At 41.2% G+C, this 18396-nt stretch overlaps 1 protein-coding gene across 2 annotated transcripts in view; it reads left to right on the top strand.

Moving 5' to 3' along the window:
• The first annotated feature begins 1705 nt into the window (after window positions 1-1705).
• RASEF (RAS and EF-hand domain containing) overlaps window positions 1706-18396 on the top strand; it is a 51772-nt gene continuing 35081 nt past the window's right edge. The window contains exon 1 of one of the 2 annotated variants that reach the window (XM_067568817.1): window positions 1706-2379. In XM_067568817.1, coding sequence (XP_067424918.1) covers window positions 2000-2379 — 380 coding nt within the window. In that variant the 5' untranslated portion in view covers window positions 1706-1999. The remainder of the gene's footprint in view (window positions 2380-18396) is intronic. The other variant, XM_067568816.1, reaches the window with a different exon arrangement.

The following is an 18396-nucleotide window of genomic DNA, read 5'->3' as shown; positions in this document are numbered from 1 at the left end:
TGGCTGACAGGCATAAGAAAGATAAGTTTGTTTCCTTTTGATGAGGGAACAGCTGCAATCTGCCTTAGTGCTCTTCTCTGTTAGTCAATATCAGCACTCTCTTTATATGGTTTGCTGACTCATCAGCACAATACTTAGTGGGCCATCTTCCACATAAGAGCAGGGAGGAAGCAGAACTTCTTTTGTTCTAGTCAGGGAGATTTTGCTGGAGTACAAAGGGCTAAATCTTAGGACATGTCTACTCTATGTGGACTACAGTGCCATAACCCAGTAGTGTAGACACAGAGAAAAAACACACACAACTTGTTCCCCTAACCTACTTCTAAGGTCACATCAGCTGCTTCTGTGTAGACTGAAGTTGGTACCTTGAATCCTTTTACAGAGCATAAAACTACAATAAATCAGTCAACCTTTAATAGCGTTTTGAAGCTCTCTATGGCTTACTAACTGAGATTTATGATTGAGCACAAATTCTGACAACCCCCATAGTTACAGATCATTCCAAGACCACAGCATTTCCTCTGCTGCAGAGTGAAAGTGTTAGTGCTGAACGGTAGCAACATCACCTCCCTGAGGGATGGCATCTATGAATTCATATGTTTATCTAACTGCATCTACACCAGGAGCCAGAGTTAGGTCAATTTAACTACAGCATTCAGTGGGGTGGGATTTTTCACACCACTGAACACTGTAGCTAGGTTGACCTAAGTTTTAAGTGTAGACCAAGCCTTAGCCTCAGTGAAATTAATGGAGTTTCCACTTCAGTAAGATTGGCCATTTCCGATCTACATTAAACAAAATCACTGCAAAAATCAATTGGTAGCCTCTTCAGAAATCAGGCTGTGGCACAATAAGAATATTTTATATTACAACAGGGTCCCCATAAACTGTTGCTGATATCATTTTTGTGTTGATGACATTTTAATAAAATCCTCTCACAGCACACCTGGTAGCCTCTGGCCTGAAAAGCACATCATTTGCCATTGTATCTGGATCACCATCCACTGGACTAGGACATTCTTAATTAATATATTCTAAAGACAACTGTTTATTAACGAGCACTTTTAATAAGAAACAAACTCCCATTGACTTCAATGGACATTGGACCAGGCCTTTGTGCCCTTTTTCCTCCTTCAGCTGAAACAAATACTGAGTCTCAGGCTAGATGGGGAAATTTCAGATATCTGGAAAGTTTCTGCTGGAGGGAAGAAGGGGACGGTGGCATAGGAACTAAGCTGAGAATGAATAACCAACTTCTAAATGGTGTCAGCTTACTACCCGCCTAAAGAGAATCCCAGATTCAATTGGACTGTAGGACATAAAACAAGGTATGCAGTTGATGTGGCCTGAACACTTGGCAAGGAAACATTTGTAACAGACCGTTTAATGGTTTTTTCCCCCAAAGGAAATATAATGCAAACATATGCAAAAGGTCCACTCCTCCTCCCAGCTTCCCAGATACTTTCCATAACTCACTAACTTTACCCCAATATTTGCACTACTTCCTGCCGGTATTTCCTTCAGTAAATAAAAGGGAGTGTTGCAGTTACGCAGGTAACCGCACCGTTTGTCTAAGCTGAACCTGGCAAGCCTGTAAAAACAGGTGACTGGCCACCGCTACCCGTGATGATAGTCACGCCAAAGGCTACACCTTACATAATGGCACGCTCCCGGGCTCCGCCCGCTGCGTTCCAAGGCTCCCACCTCGCGCGGGAGGTGCCGTGCGTGGGCGCGGGACGTTCCGCCCAGTGAAGTGAGTGGCTGGGGCGGCGAGGAGAGAGAGTCCCGCAGCAGCTCGAGCGCCGAACCCGGGGCGGGGCGGGGCGACTCTGCCGGTGGCAGGGAAAGTTGTGCGGCAGGTTGGTCGGCCGGCTCGCGGGCGGCGGGGAAGCGCAGGGCCAGCCGGACGGGAGCGGAGCGGAGCTCGCACCCCTGCCCGGCGAGTGGCTGGCTGGCTGGCTGGCGGGCGGGCGCTTTCGCCCTGGCGGGGCCGCTGGCGATGGAGCCCGCGGAGGGGGACGAGCTGGCCCGGCTCCGCTCCCTCTTCGTGGCCTGCGACGTGAAGGGCTCCGGGCGCATCGAGCGGGAGGAGTTCGGCTCGCTGTGCGCCGAGCTGCGGGTGCGGCCGGCCGAGGCCGAGGCGATCTTCCAGCGGCTCGACACCGACCGCGACGGGGCCATCACCTTCCCGGAGTTCGCTCGGGGCTTCCGCGGGGCCAGCCGGCGGCGGTGGCGGCGGGGCAGCCGCGGGGAGCCGCCGCTGCAGCAGGACGAGGAGGAGGAGGAGGCGGCGGCGGCGGCGTGGGGCGCGGCGGGGCCGAACCAGCCCTGGCGGGACTTCGAGCTGCGGCTCCGGGACGAGGCCAAATACATCCCCAGGTAAGAGCCGCCTCCCCCTGGCCGACTCCGGCTAACGGCAGGGAGCCAGGAAAGGGATTAGGCGGCACGGAGGCAATTAACCCACCCCTCTCCCAGCGCCTGCGTTTGCCTCGCTGCAGAGTTAGCCCCGCGCTGTGCCAGGCGCTGCGCAAAGTGACGGCCTGTGGCCGGAGGAGCCCTCAGCGAGCCAGGTGTAAGGCCAGGGACAGGAGGACCAGAGGAGGGGAGTCACACGGGAACAGGAGGGCTCGGGATGAAAAGTGGCGGTCCCAGCACACCTGGTAACAGCTGGTCTGACAAGCACAGCGGGGCGGACGCAGGAGGGGATCCCGCTACACAGTGATGGTTTGCGTGAAATAGGGAAAAGTCTTTTCATTTTCCTCTCAATCTGCTCCTCGCCCCTTTTCTGCTGCTTTTAGATGGGAATTGGTTCTTTGTGTTTGCCATCTGGTGAAAGCATCCCGCCCTGCATCCAGGTTAGCCAGAGGCAGCTGTGCCTGTTGTGACCTCAAGAGATGCTCCCTACTTAATTTTCAGGGACCCATCAATGGAAGCACAGTTTTACAGAGGATGTAGTTTTACTGCTCTGTGGGAAAGGTGAGGAGCCCTGCATTGTTGTTTTTGGAGGGGCAGGACATTATCTTGCGTCAGACCTTCTGGACATAAGGTCAAATTTGCCTTATGCAGAGGACCATAAGGGTTTCTCAGTGGGCACTGAGCCTACTTGGGCTCAGAAGGAGATGAGCATCCCATGGGTCACGCAGAGGGAGGGATCCCAGTTTGCTAGGGAGATGCTGCACATAGTGTGTTCTGGAGAGGGGCCAGTAACATATGTGCATTGGCTCAAAACCCTATGTGTGTGGAGAGGTATGGAGTGCTACTATCCCCTTTTCAAGTCTCCAGGTCTGATCCAAAACTCATTGAAGTCAATGCTCTACTCTGGAGTTGCAGATGCCTATGTGAGGGGAGGGGAACTATGCAGGAGCGGAGAGAAGAAATGCAGTCCCTCATCTGCAACTCCAGAGTATAGGGATACTTTGCCTTTGTTCCACAGTTGTGAATATCTTTTCCCACAGCAACTGAGTACACATACTTCATTTGAACAAAAGACAAATGATTCAATACCACACAGAGTAACAGATGTAAAAGAAAATCACATTAATGGGACAGTGCCAACTTGAAATCTTGACACTTACAAGTTAAAAGTAGGTTCAGGTTCTACTTTGCCCTTGAGTCTCCCTGCCAGTTTTTGTGGTTCTTACAATTACATTTTTGCGTTTTCAAAATGCTTACCTCCTTCTCCACTACTATGAAAAACCCAAATAGGGAAATGACTGACTGCAAGTGAAACAGACTATATGCAAAGAGCCAAATGAAACAAATGAGAGGGAAGAGTTCCCCACTAACCTCTTTCAAGTGTAGTAATCTGAGGTGTTACCTGTCATAGGAATAGAAGATAAAAATCTCACTTCACTCTGAAAGTTTGTTGACTATGTCCCCTTAAATAGGCCTGGGGACTGTAATTAACTCATTCTGGCCCATACTTCCTGTGCTGTGATCTCCAACTCAGACTGCACTACACTGCAAGAATTCTCCCACTTCTATCTTCATGCTCCAAGCATTCTGTGAGGGCCCCAATCCTGCTCCTGTTGAAGTCAGTGAAAATATGTTTAGCCCCATAAGGGGATAATTGCTTGGCAGCAGCCTGCTTCACAATGACAACTGTTCAAAATGGAAACAACTTTACAATTATGAAAACATTTTAAAGAGTTCTGAATTTTCTGGAGTGTTTTTGTGACTTTTTATTATTTTTAACTGAAATTTTCATTAAAATTGATGCATTCTATAAAATCAGAAAATTTTGATGTTGACAGTTTTTTTTAGAAGAGTTGTTTTTAAAAGGCCATTTTTTGGTTAAATACTTTTTATGCAAAAAAATTCAACCAGCTGTCCTCCTAGTAGAGCTTCATGTTAGACAGGAAAGGTAACCACCTGGTTTGCTTGTTAAGGTCCCAGTCCTACAAACACTTTTTCACAGCCTTAACTGTACTAACAAGCAATCTAATTTAAATCTGGCTACTTTCATGTAAAAAGCTAAGCACTGCATAAACATTTCTAGATCAAGGCTGTAGTTGGAAGTGTTTGAGAAAGAAACAAAGAGATTTTGTAGAAGAACAAATAGGCAAAACCCTAACAGTATAAAGTGTTCTAAGTCTATTTAGGATAGTTGAACATTTCCAGACCAAGTTTTTTGTTTTGTTAAAGGTTTAGCTCAGATCACACTTTCAAGAAAATAGATTAAACAACTGTAAATGGCTCGGGACTTAATAATAAAGGGGGAGGTGAGAATTAAGTCAGACATGATGAATCTCAACTCACTGGGTTATAATTTTAAATCAAGATGGCCAACTATTTAACTTTGATAAAAAGATCTGCATATTAATAAAATAGAGTAATCTATAGTGTTTTAATAAACATCTAAATATTATGTCAGGGATCTTATACCTTAGTTAAAGTTTAACAGCTACTGTTAAAGTTTAACAGTTATTAAAATAATAAATCTTTTTACATTCACATACTAAGGTAAATCAGTTTTCTTTTGCATTTGGACTAGCAAGGTGAATGAAAGGATTTTTCTTATCCTAAATTTGGCAGTATTCACGTGGTTCTGATTGGGAGCGTTTCTGACCCACTTCCTGGTGCTTTCTCTCCACCTACCACTTGTTTGGAAAAATACCTCTTGTTTGAAAATTTGCTTCAAATGCAACCATGCAGCTCATGAATTAGTGGAGTGTGTGGTATTGGAAACTGTACCTTTAAGGGGTTTAGTGTCTCAGACTGGAAGTCTGGAGGAGGGGCGCTGCAGAAACCCATGTTCTGTTATGCAGAGGCAGTTGGGTGAGGCATTGCAGCATTGAATAGAGGGGAGGAGCCCTTTCAAGCAATTTGGGCCCAGAGTGATTCCTGAACACAGTTTGGTACCAAGAGTAAATAGAAATTAAAGAAAATAACTCAGCTGGAAGAATGGAGCAACTTAAAGCTCCTCCAGCATTGAAACTCTCTGTAAATGTGGAAGACAACTTGAAGAGTTTTTAAAAGTGCAACAAGTAAAGGGTGCCAGTTAAAAAGAAGACACTCAGGAGGTAGCCTTATATCTGACAATAGCAGGTTTTGATGCACGTGATGTCTTTAACAGTTTTCAGTTAACTTGGGCCAAGGAGGCTAACTATGAAACTGTATTAAAAAATTTGAGGATTACTGCACTTCACGTAAAATGAAATGTACAAGAGAGATGTTTTAAACCTGAGAGTACAACAAGAAAGTGCCTCTTTAGCCTTAGATCAGTCACAAATTCAATCTTGCAGTTTTGAAAGGCTGAGTCCTTGGCAAGAGACCAGAATGTGATTGGAATCTGGAACAAAAAATTCAGAGAGAGGTTACTAGGAGACCCAGATTTAACCCTTGACAAGGCACTTTGACTTTGCCATGCAACGGAAGTCAGCCAGTCCAGAATGAAGCTTTATGTAGCGTGAATAGTGCTTCTGACGCTGTTGACATAATTGAGATTACAAAATACCACAAGAAAAGAGACCTAAGGTAGAAAGGCACATGGCACTCAAAGACCACCAAAAATAGCACTTGAAACTGCATATGCTGTGACAACCAAGACAATACCTGGCATATGGGAAAAGATGCAAGAAATGCAATGGATTACATCACTTTGCAAGGGCGTCCAAGCACCAGCAGAGTGTGCGTAGTGTGGACAAAGAGGATGACAGCATCACCACTAGCTCACTGGAGTTTTTCAAAGGAGCAATGTACAACATTGTTTCAGAAGATGAATGGGCTGACTGCCGGGAATCAAATGGGTAATTTATTAATTTTCAGTTGGACACTGGTTTACAAGCCAATGACTTGCCAGAAACAGTGTTGTTAGCATGAAAAGAAAAGCCATGGGTAATGGAAGGTAAACCGGTAAAACTTAAGGCTTGCAGTGGTGAATTTATCCCCACTAAAGGAATATATTAACTAGGTGTATGGGTAAATAAACAAAAGATAACATTTGTAATCGTACCAGGGAAAAGAACACCTGTTGTTGGGTTAAAAGTGTCATACTCTTGTTCTCATTAAGAGGTGCACTGTTTGGTCGGTCAGGGAGCCAAAGCAATTGATGAGAGTTTGAGGACATCTTCCAGGTGATAAGGAAGCTCCCAAATGAGTATAGAATACAACTGAAAGAGCCCAACTGCCCCACAATTCACACACCTATGAAAATTACCTTCAGCCTAATGCAGTGGCATACTGAGGGGTGGGAAGAGGCCATGCCCCGGGGTGCTGGCCTGGACGGGCTCTGGCCAGGCCCTCCTCAGAGGAGCTGCCCCCCACTGACATCTCCGGCAGCCATGCTGACCTGGCCCCTCTGCCCCTGCGCTGGGTGCAAGGAGAGAGCCGCGGGGATCCTGGTCATGCAGTGGCCAGGTGGGTTCCCCTGCTGCCTATGGGCAGCTCGGGGGCATCTTCCCAGCCCCTGTCACTCCTGCTTCCTGCCAGAGAGGCGGGGTTGGCGCGGCCGCTGGAGATATCAGCAGGGATCGGTTCCTCATCCGAGGGCCTGGCCAGCACCCCTCCCTTCGTCTGGGGGCATGGGCCCCTTGTTACGTCCCTGCCACTGCCCCTGCTGCCCCCACAGCATTGGGGGACAGTGGGAAATGGACCTGCAGGGATGCTGCTGCTGCCACCGACGGAGGGTGTGTGCAAATATCAGTATTGCCCCTTGAATGCCGTAGACCCAAGGTACGCCACTGGCCAAATGCAGAGGCTAAAAGAGGAGATGCACAAGCTTATTGCTATGGCAATCAGAGTGAGAAGAAGAACCAACAGAGTGGGTATGTTTGTTGGTCATTGAAGGCGGAAAAAGACGGAACCCTTCAATTATGTATGGACCTAAAAGAACTAAATAAATACATAAAAAGAGACTATTTTCCACTAGCTACAAGGGGACTAATTTTTGAGGAATATGGCTGATGCCAGATATTTTTCTATGTTGGATGTGTCAGTAATATTCTGGGAGCTATCCCTAGAAAACATTGTACACATCGGTGCACTTTCAAAATGCCTTTGGGAGACACTGTTTCCACAGACTGCCATTTGGGTCGTGTTTGGCTCCCGAGATGTTACACTGGAAAACATAACATTTTTTATGGTATTAGAGGTTACTAAGGTTTACACAGATGACATTTTGATCTGGAGAAAAAACAGTAGAAGAGCATAACTAGTGGCTACAGGCAGCTCGACAGAGAGCTAATGCTTCTGGGCTAAAGTGAAATAAAAAAAAAAAGTAAATTCTTTGTAACAGATATAACATACCTAGAAGAGAAGCTAACACAGCAAGGTGTCCAGGTTGAGGCCATCATGAACATGCCTACCTCAATAGACAAGGAAGGGGTACAAAGATTCCTTGGAATGGTGGACTATGTAGGAAACTTTGTGCCAAAACTAGCTGCTCAAACCAGAAATCTGAGAGCACTACCATGCAAAGATGTCCGGTGTACATTGAATGCCAATCTTAATAAAGAGTTTAAAAAACTAAGAGGATAATTGAAATGGTACTAGGGTGGAGGTACTATGAGAGTAAGTGCAAAACTAAGATGTCCATGGATCTCTGTAACGTATTGGCACGGATCTCTGTAACGTATTGGCACAGACCTCTGACAGCAGTATGGTCAGAACTGCAGATCAGTGGTTTATGCAAATTCACAGGCACTAACAAATAACTGAGTATCAGTATGCTCAAATAGAGAAGTGGGCTTTGGCCCTGAATTAGTCCATCAGTTTAAAAAGTTTAATGTCTTTATTTATGGGAGACTCGTGTTAGTTCAAATGACCATAAATCCATTATTACCATTGCCATAAAGGATTTGGTAAATACTCCCCCCCTCAAAATATAAAGGTTCTTTTTTCAGTTGCAAATATTTGGTTTGTAAATCAAATACAAACACATCTGGGAGAGATGTGGTGGTTGGGTACATGCTTTCTAGAGTATTTGTGCAGGGGAATGAAGATCAGAGCTAGATTTTGTGCATGTCATTGTGGTAAAATAGCCTTTCTTGTCTCAGATGAAATGAGGACTGTGATTGCCAAGGCAATAGCTAGGGGATGAGAATTTGCAGGAAGCGATAAAGCTATTTCCAGAAGGTGGCCAGAATAGTATGTTCCCAGCTTCTATCACCAATTCAGGGGGAAGCTCTCAGTCCTAGATGGGATTTTGTTTAAAGTAATTGGGATGGTGATCCCCAAGTTGTAATAGGAAAAATATGTTAAAAAGGATACAAGAGGCTCAGCTAGGATTGAAAAAATCTAAGAGAAGAGCTAGAGACTTTTTATATTGGCCTCAAAAGAACAGCAATGTTAAGGAAGCTGCCAAGGTTTGATTCATATTCCAGAAGTACTAGACAAGTCAAGCAAAAAAGCCCATGATGGTTGCACAGGAAAGATTGTTCCCCTGGAGCAAAGCAGGGATAGATTTGTTTATGATGACTGGAAAAATATCTATGCATTTGATGTAGACTATTGTTCTTACATCCTTGAGATAACTTTACTAGACGATATTACAACTAAACAGGTGATTGTACATAGTAAATCTGTTTTTGCTAGCCACGGTATATCTGATATGGTTATATCTGCCACTGGTCCATGACTTAATGGATATGAGTTTAAGAAGTTTGCAGTGGAGTTTGGGTTTAGACATGTAACCTCTAGTCCCCATTCCCTCAACTCCAATGGGTTGGTGAAAATGATCTTAAAATAAGAGAGTGCCTACTGAAAAATGCTGCAGAGTCATTGGCAGTGTTCTTTAATTTAACAGTCCTAAGTACAGATCTTTACCTCGTACTGTGCCATTCCAGAATGGCACAAATGAAACATGGTCTGTCACCTGCAGGAATTTCGTTTGATAGAAAACTGGGAACTAGAATCCCTTTAATTGTCAGAGAAACTGGAGATTTGCAGAAGTATAAAGAGGCAAATAAAGTTATATCAAAAATTCGGTATATTTTGGGGTTCTGGGAGCTGCCACCACAGTGAGCATCTGTGATGAAAATCAGTGGTTGCAACAGTGGTGTCTTAGGAGGGTGTCACACTCCAAATGGACATATACTGAGGAGGAACCAATGACACTTTCTCCCGCTTTGAAAAGGGAAAGGGATAAGGGGCACTGAGGTTGCTGTCTTGCCTGAGAAGGTCTCGGTTTGTTAACGGCCATAACAGGTCCAGACAACTGAGCCCCAAGATATAACACTGCCAGAAGAAATAGACTCTCTGCCTTCTGACAACAGTAGTACTTATGTTTAGGGGAGACCTGCATCTCCAAGTGAATGTTGAAGGCTTCTCAGACACTGATTGAACACTGTTAGTAAATTTAATTAGCTTAGTTACAAGTGTTTGGAATTGTGTGTTATAGAAACGTTTAAGTGGTGGTATTATTAAGTTTTGGCTGGCTGAGGAAGGAAGGTGTGGTATTGGGAACTGTAGTTTTAAGTGGTTTAACTTCCCAGACAGGAAGTCCTGAGGGAAGGGTACTACAGAAGCCCATGTTATGTAATGCAGAGGCAGGTGGGAAACTTCATCACTGAATAAAGATCTTTTTCATGCCCTTGGGTCCCAGCATGATTACTCTGTAAGAAGTCACTCTGTAAGAGATCAAAAAATATGACTTGAGTGCCATGGTGATTTGTGAAAGCATCTGCCTCCTTTTAGTAACAAATCTATCTCAGTGTCTGGGTTATTAGGTAACAGCAGCAATTAGAATGCCATCCTATTGTTTGTCTAAAAGGGTGATAGGAGGGAATGGGGATAGCTTTGTTTGGCATGACTGATATTGTCTGATTATACTGAGTTGCGATTCTCATACATCAAATTACAAACTGAAAGACATTCAAAATGAAATGGTGGTGATTAAGTGCATGTGTACTCGTATCAGATGGATCATTCTATACTGATTTTTTTCATGCAAACTAGTCCTCTTCCTTTTTAGGTTAGTAAATAACTTTGAACCTCTCTAATGTGTAATCCTTGGCTTCATTTGTTATGTGTATATCAATTCAAGTTCAGGAATGAGGTATCCTTTGTTTTATTTTAGTTTTCCTTTCTGTTTACAGTCCTTTGGAGGCAGAGCTATGCTACGGTTCAATTTCTCCATCCTGGTCCCAGGCTACGTCTTCACTGATGGCGGCAAATTCGCCGCCGTCAGATCAATTTCTCTGGATCAACTGAGCAGTCAAGTGAAGACCTGCTCAGTTGATCCAGAAATCGGCGTATTAAGACCACCTTCTGAAGTGGTTTAGCACTGCGTCATCGGGAACGCGGTTCCCGTCGGCGCAGTGCAGTGAAGATGGCACGCAGAAGAGAAACAGAGAACTCGATGGGAGTTACGTAAGTTTTTTGTGCAGCTTGTGTAACTCCCGTTGACTGCCGCTGAATCTCGGAGGTAAGTGTAGACAAGCCCCAGATCTGGCAAATGTTTTAGCTAGAGCTGTCAAACGATAAAAAGTCACAACTAATTGAAGTTATAATCACACTGTTAAACAATAAAATACCATTTATTTAAATATTTTAGGATGTTCTCTACACTTTAAATATATTGATTTCAATTACAATACAAAGTGTACAGTGCTTTGTACACTTTATATTTTATGATCTTTTTACAGTACAAATATTTGTAAACAAAAGAAATAGTATTTTCGAATTCACCTAATACAAGTATTGTAGTGCAATCTCTTTATCGTGAGAGTGCTACTAATACATTTAGAATTATTTTTACATAACTGCACTCAAAACAATGTAAAACTTTAGAGCCTATAAGTCCTACTTCTTGTTCAGCCAATCTCTAAGACAAATAAGTTTGTTTACATTCACAGGAGATAGTGTTGCCTGCTTTTTATTTACAATGTCACCTGAAAGTGAGAACAGGCATTTGCATGGCACTGTGTAGCCGATGTTGCACGGTATTTACATGCCAGATATGCTAAAGATTCGTATGCCCCTTCATGCTTCAACCACCATTCCAAAGGACATGCTTCCATGCTGATGATGGGTTCTGCTAATAACAATCCAAAGCAGTGCGAACCAACGTACGTTCATTTTCATCATCTGAGTTAGATGCCACCAACAGATGGTTGATTTCTTTTTTGGTGGTTTGGGTTCTGTAGTTTCCACATCAGAGTGTTGCTCTTTTAAGACTTCTGACAACATGTTCCACACCTCATTCCTCTCAGATTTTGGAAGAAGGTGCTTCAGATTCTTAAACTTTGGGTTGAGTGCTAGCTATTTTTAGAAATCTCATATTGGTGCTGCCTTTGCATTTTGTCAAATCTGAAGTGAAAGTGCTCCTAAATCGAACAACATATGCTGGGTCGTCTTCCTAGACTGTCATAACACAAAATATATGGCAGAATGTGGGTAAAATCACAGAGCAGGAGACATACAGTACTCTAGCAAGGAGCTTAATCACAAATTTAATTATCACATTTTTTTTTTTAACAAGAGTCATTAGCATGGAAACAAACAAAAAATCTGCAATTGTAAATTGCACTTTCAAGATTAAGATTGTTCTATAGTACTTGTATGAAATGAATTGAAAATACTATTTCTTTTGTTTATCTTTTTTACAGTGTAAATATTTGTAATACAAAATATAAAGTGAGCATTGTATACTTTGTATCCTGTGTTGAAATTGAAATAATGTTTGAAAATGTGGAAATATTTGAATATTCAAATATTTCTACATTTTCAAATATACAGTTTAAGCAGAGCATCAGGCTAAGCTGCTGCCAATGCTGCACTTAAGCTGCCTTGGCAACTGGAGCATTGGGCAGCTTAGTGATTCTTGGCTGGTCGCTTCCCGAACTTCTGGCTTCCGTTCACGTGACATGTTGGCAAGTTTAGATCTAGGGTTTCGATTCAGGTCAATTTCTGTCTTAAACATTGTTGTAAATATCTTTCTAGTCATGGCCTTAAGATGAAACAAGGTACATTCAGGGCAGGTGTACACCAATACTCAGAATGCTTTTCTGTTGTTCTACATTTATTGCAACGCTCTACTTAGAAACATACCTTTTGGGAACAACAGCTGGCAGGTTGCATGACAGGGATTCAGCCTGTGACAATGAATAGCAATAATTTCTTTCACATTATTTTAAAACATCCATCCCATGGATTAATATTTATGTACATCTGCAGGTGTACACATTTTTAAGAGTTAAAAACTTGGCTCTTGGAACTGAAGGAGGCCAAAAAAACCATTGAACAGTCTTAAAGAATTCAAAATGGGTTAACTTTTAAGTTCAAGGTTCTGAATTTTCTTGACATTGAAAGTCAAACTTTTTAGTCTCTCTTTGTATCCAAACAAAACAACCTGTGTTTCAAATATTAGATATTCATAATGCACTGCTCGGGAATAAGCTGCAAACCAAAATTTATTTTCAAAGTTTTTTTCAGCAAATAATTTTGAATAACTAGCACATTTTTGAAAACTGATCTCTTCATAGAGAGTTGGGAAAAAAATAGGCAGCATCAATCAGTTAAATTATTCAGTACAACAACTCTGTCCTGCTGTAATTATGGCAGTGAAGTGTCCCGAACTATTTGAAAGCAGATCAGTGGCTGAAAAACATGCCAAATAGGCAATTCAGAAAAATTATTTTCATAACAGTCAAGTACTCATTGTAAATTAATATACACTGCAGATGGCCATATCCTTCTAAAATTATGTGAATTTATAAAGTATTACAGTGAGTATGCAGTTAATTTGTTACAAATTAGTAATTTCCAGATCCTTGAGGTGATTATGTCAATGGCACTATTGATGATTTATGAAAATATATTACAGGTTACTCAAGGTGCCAGTGGCCAAGTGGAATTATAGTCAATTTGTTACAAGTTTTTAATTTCTTCTGTGTGCTTCTGTTGATTCTGTGGGCTGTTGTCATCTTTTAATTAAGATGTTATGCAAAGCTATCACAGACATGCTCAGGTAAGTACCATCAAAATCCCGCAGCTGTCAATTTCAGTTTTAAAAAACCTCCCGGTGGCTATTGCAGCTTCTGTAGGGTGTTGCACTACTGTAGTTGTGTGGGTTTTGTTTTACCTCTTAGACCTAACTGGCTCTGCATAAAAGTATGCCACAAGGGCATTCTGAATCTAGTTCTGACTGCTGTAATTGGGCCAATGAGGAACAATGAACATAAAGTTTTTTGGATCACATAGCTAGAATAAACTACCATAACAGCTATCTTATGTTTCTGACATCAACATCTTAATTCAAAGCTCACCCACATCTGTGCGCAGATGGAAACACAGTGGTAGTTAAACATTGCTTTCAATTTTCATTCTTTGTGTTTGTTCATTTGTTTAATCTTTGATGTCAGAAAATAGAAAGCTGAGAGAGGAGTGGCTGAGACATTCTTGGAACAGGAACAAAAATGCAAAACTAAAAATACAGAGCAAAACTCCACCACAAGCTCCTGAAGCGATTGGTGCAAGGAACTGTAGAGAGAGACCAGTTTAATTGGTTGATTTTTCTAATTTGTCAACATGAGGCATCTAAGCAAGAACCTATTGGACAGTGCACTAGAGATGCTTTAGTAGTAATATTTTACATGAGTATAGTGCTTTCTGTCCCAAAGGATCTTTCCAACTGCTAAGCACATTAGAGCTTTACACATCTAGCACCACTAGGATGTTGGGAAGCAGTCAAGCACTACTGTACAACACTGGAGTGAGGAGGGCCTGAGCATTTTTTTTGACAAGGACTTTTTTTTTCTTAACCAAGAACACAACACAGCCCCTCTACTCTTTTGAAAGGTTTGATGTGCTTTCACAGGTTCTGTCAGCTCTATTTAGACATGAATGTGCAATACAGATGTGTGACTACCTCAATAAACTCCAGAAACATGTGCTCAAATAAAAAAATTGAATTAGTTTTGACTGTTTGTGTTTGCTTTCCATGAATACGATAATAAACAGGTTTATTGCCAGGAATGTTCATGGAAACAGCAAATTTAGAACAGAGAGAGAATATTTGCAAAATGTAAATTTTGAACTCAAATACATGTGTGCACCAAAAAGCCTATTCTAAAGAGTTGTGCTTATCCATCTGAGGTGGCAGAGACATGCTATGTGACCTGTGTATCCTGTCAAAACTAACCATGCAATTAGATTTGGAATATCAGATACTGTCAATAAACTGCCCTCAAGCCATTGATAGACTAAGAATTTTTCATAAATATTTTTGGTGAATAATATCTAGTAATAAGTATGTGTCTTTTTGACAACTAATGAACAGAAAAAAGTGGCTTAACTCATTGAATAATGTAGTTTCTACAAATTGTTTCCTTGGTTTTAGGTTTTATGTTCATATCCCAAAGACCCAAAAGTGCTGATCCAAATAATGTTAAATGCATTGTACCTTAGAGGGAAGAAGGACTCAGTTGATTATGATAGGTTTTGATATACAAAGAACACATTTTCTTTTATTTAGAGCCCAATCCTGCAAATCCTGGCTTAAATAAGTAGTCCTTACTCATCTGAGTAGTATTGTTGAGTTAAAAGTGACAGCTAATAATAATGCTACATTAATTAATACCTAATTCTTGTGTAAAGGATTGCAGGATCAGGCTCTCAATTTGTTTTTGCAGAGCAAAAGCACTGGAATTTAAAAACTATGGAAACCAGTGACTTTGCTAAATGAGATACCACTGAGTCTCAAATCCTACTAGAAAAATGATGTGTGGTCCTGGTGATGAAAAGATTTCAGCCTTCACTGGAAGCTGGTGGGTCTCAGCACTTTTGAAATTCAGGCCTATTATTACATGTCTTCATATAAATTTCAGAGCCTAACTTTCTTTTGTTTTTCAAATAATAACCCTAACCCTAAGAGAGTGTCATCTATATGCTCCTAAAGCAACTCTGTCTCTACTTCATTATAGTGCTTCTGCCTAAAACTTTCCCTAGTGCCCCCTTGTCTGGTTTCCTGCTACAATTTTAAAGATAAAATATGCATATCCTCACTCTCTTTAGCAGTTGAAATTCTTTGGCTTGTGTTATACAGGAGGTCATGCTAAATTAACATAAAGGTCCCTTCTGACTGTAAATCTATGAATCTACATTGGAGAAGTAGTTTATGGGATGTTTTTGGAAAACAAATGACTTCGAAGCAAACTCACATCTGAAGGAGACCTGCTGAGCTCATAACGAGCTAAAATGGAGTGCAGTTCAAGGATATGAATGAATTCAAGTCAGCAGTGCTTGATGCTGTTCACCCCAGGGTGCTGAAGGAATTAACTGAATAATTCTTGGATGATGTTTGCAAACTCCTAGATGACAGGAGAGGTCCCAGAAGTGCTCATCTCTAAAGAAGAGGAGCCATGGAACTATAGACCAGTCCTCAATATCTGGGAAGCTAGTAGAGCAATGTATAAAACATTCCATTTGCAAATACCTGGAGGATGACAGGATGATCACTAGTAGTCACCATGGATTTAGCAAGAACAAATCATGCCAAACCAGCTTTGTTTCCTTCTTTGACAAGGTAACTGGTTTGGTGGATAGGGGAATGCAGTGGACATAATAATATACCTGGACTTCAGCAAAGCTTTTGACACAGTCCCACATGACATTCTCCAAGTAAGCTGGAGAAATGTGGGCTCAGTAGAACCACCATTAAATGGATACATAATTGGTTAACCAATTGCAAACAAAGAATAACTATTAATGGAATGATGTCAGATTGGAAGAAGGGCTCCACAGGAATCTGTTCTGGGTCTGATGTTGTTTAACATCTTTATTAATGACCTGGATGTAGGAATAGAAAGCATACTGATCAAATTTGCAGATGACACAAAGCTAAGGGAAGGGTTGCAAACCCTTTGGAGGACAAAACTAAAATTCAAAATAATTTTGGTAAATTGGAGAACTGGGCTATAGACAACAAAATGAAATTCAACAAAGACAAATGACAGATGTTACACTTAGGGATGAAAAATCAAATGCACAAATACAGAATGGGGTGCTGCAAAAAAAGCAAATGCAATTTTGGGTTGCATTAACAGAGGGTATAGCATGCAAGTCACGGGAGGTGATAGTACTGTTTTACTTGGTGCTGGTTAGACCTGGTTAGCTGGAGTATTGTGTCCAATTTTGGTCACTGCTGTATAGAAAGGATGTAGAGAAACTGGAAAAGACCCAGAGGTGAGTGACAACCATGATTCGCAGGTATGGAATGCAAACCATATGAGCAAAGGCTGAAGGAACTGGGTATGTTTTAGTCTGGAACAGAGGAGATTAAGTGGGGACATGATAGCAGTCTTCAAAAACTTGAAGGCTGCTATAAGGATGGAGAAAAATTGTTCTCTCTTGCTACAGAGGGCAGGACAAGAGGCAATGAGTTCAAAACTACAGCATAGCAAATTTAGATTAAATTTCAGGAAAAACTTCCTAACTGTAAGAACAATAGGACATGGGAACAAACTGCCTAGGGAAGCTGGGGAATCTCCTTCTCTAGAGGTTTTTAAAGGAGGCTGGATAGCCATCTGTCTTGGATGGTTTAGACACAATAGATCCTGCAACTTGGCAGGTGGTCTGACTAGATGACCCTTGTGGTCCCTTCTAACTCTGCTGTTCTTCATAGAATCATAATGTGTCAAGGGATACGTAGTCAAGTAGTCTCTCTGGGTCCATTTGCAAATAGATAAAATTCCTGACAGAGAGACTGCATTTTTTTAATGTTTGAAATATATACATGTCCTAGGCTCAGTCCCAATCCACAAAAATGAAGATGTTGCACAGATTCTGTAATTAATGTACCATCCACCAAAATCAGGTTTGTTGCTTACCGAGCTGTTTACCAGCTTATTTTAGCTGGAAATTGAAGTGTTAAAATATATTGTTTCTTTCACCCGTACAATTAAAAATAGATCTGGTGTAGATTACACTTGTAACTACATATTTCATAAAAAAAACCTCTGCCTGAGTTTGTGACGTATTGATCTAAACAATCCCAAACTCTTTGTTTTGCCAAAGGAATACTACACTAGATGAGCCATAGCATCTCATATTTGTATGATCCTTGTAATATTTGGATAGAACAAAGTAATAAGAGGATGGAAATCCAGATTTAGAATTTCTGTGTTTTCCCTCATTTTAACATTAATTAATCATGGTGATAATTTAAAACCATTTAAATTAAATAAAACTTTTATATTAGTGTTAAATGAAAATCCTCTTATCTGTATTTTAAATGTGAGTTATTTACTGAACTGTGTAAATATGCATTAAGGGAGTTCTTTAATTACTGATTATTCATGCATAGTCTATAACATCTCAGGACTGGATAAACCTGGTTATCACCTATGAATCATGATATGACTTTAAAAATATGTTATGAAACATGCAACTATACATATATGGCAGACAATCTTCAAAGACTAATAAGTGTTGACACTTTAACTTAAGGTATATTAGGTATTTCTGTAAGTACTAGCCTGTGTAAAAGAAATGATTTCTGAGAGAGAGATGTTAGGAGCACAAAAATGCTGAGCATCAATAAATTTCTATTTCTTTGTGCTCTTGGTACATTGCCATATATTCAACTTGTCCATCAAAGTTTCAACTTACAACAGAGAGCAGCAGTTATGGTCCAATTGTAATAGAATAATACATACCGCTGGTGGGAAATCATACAGAGATACTGTGAGAAGGTATGTTAATAGCCTACACCCTGAGTGTACATTATGAGGTGCTTAAAATAGACAAAGTACTAACTAGAGAGAACATAAATTCACATTCTATAAAAAGTGACCAAACCTTGTGAAGTTATATTTTAAATAGTGCTGCATTTGTAGGAGATTCTTCATGACTGGATAACAGCATTCATTGTTGGAAAAAGAGTCAAATGACTAATCTTGGGGAAAATCTTGGAAATTTTTTGTTTAAAAAATTTAAACTTTTTTTGTGAAAAGGAAA

Source organism: Emydura macquarii, unplaced genomic scaffold, assembly GCF_026122565.2.
Source record: "Emydura macquarii macquarii isolate MOO-44397 ecotype Brisbane River unplaced genomic scaffold, CSIRO-AGI_Emac_v2 contig_2897, whole genome shotgun sequence".
Classification (NCBI taxonomy): Eukaryota; Metazoa; Chordata; order Testudines; family Chelidae; genus Emydura; species Emydura macquarii.
This window is presented reverse-complemented; position numbering and strand designations above follow the sequence as displayed.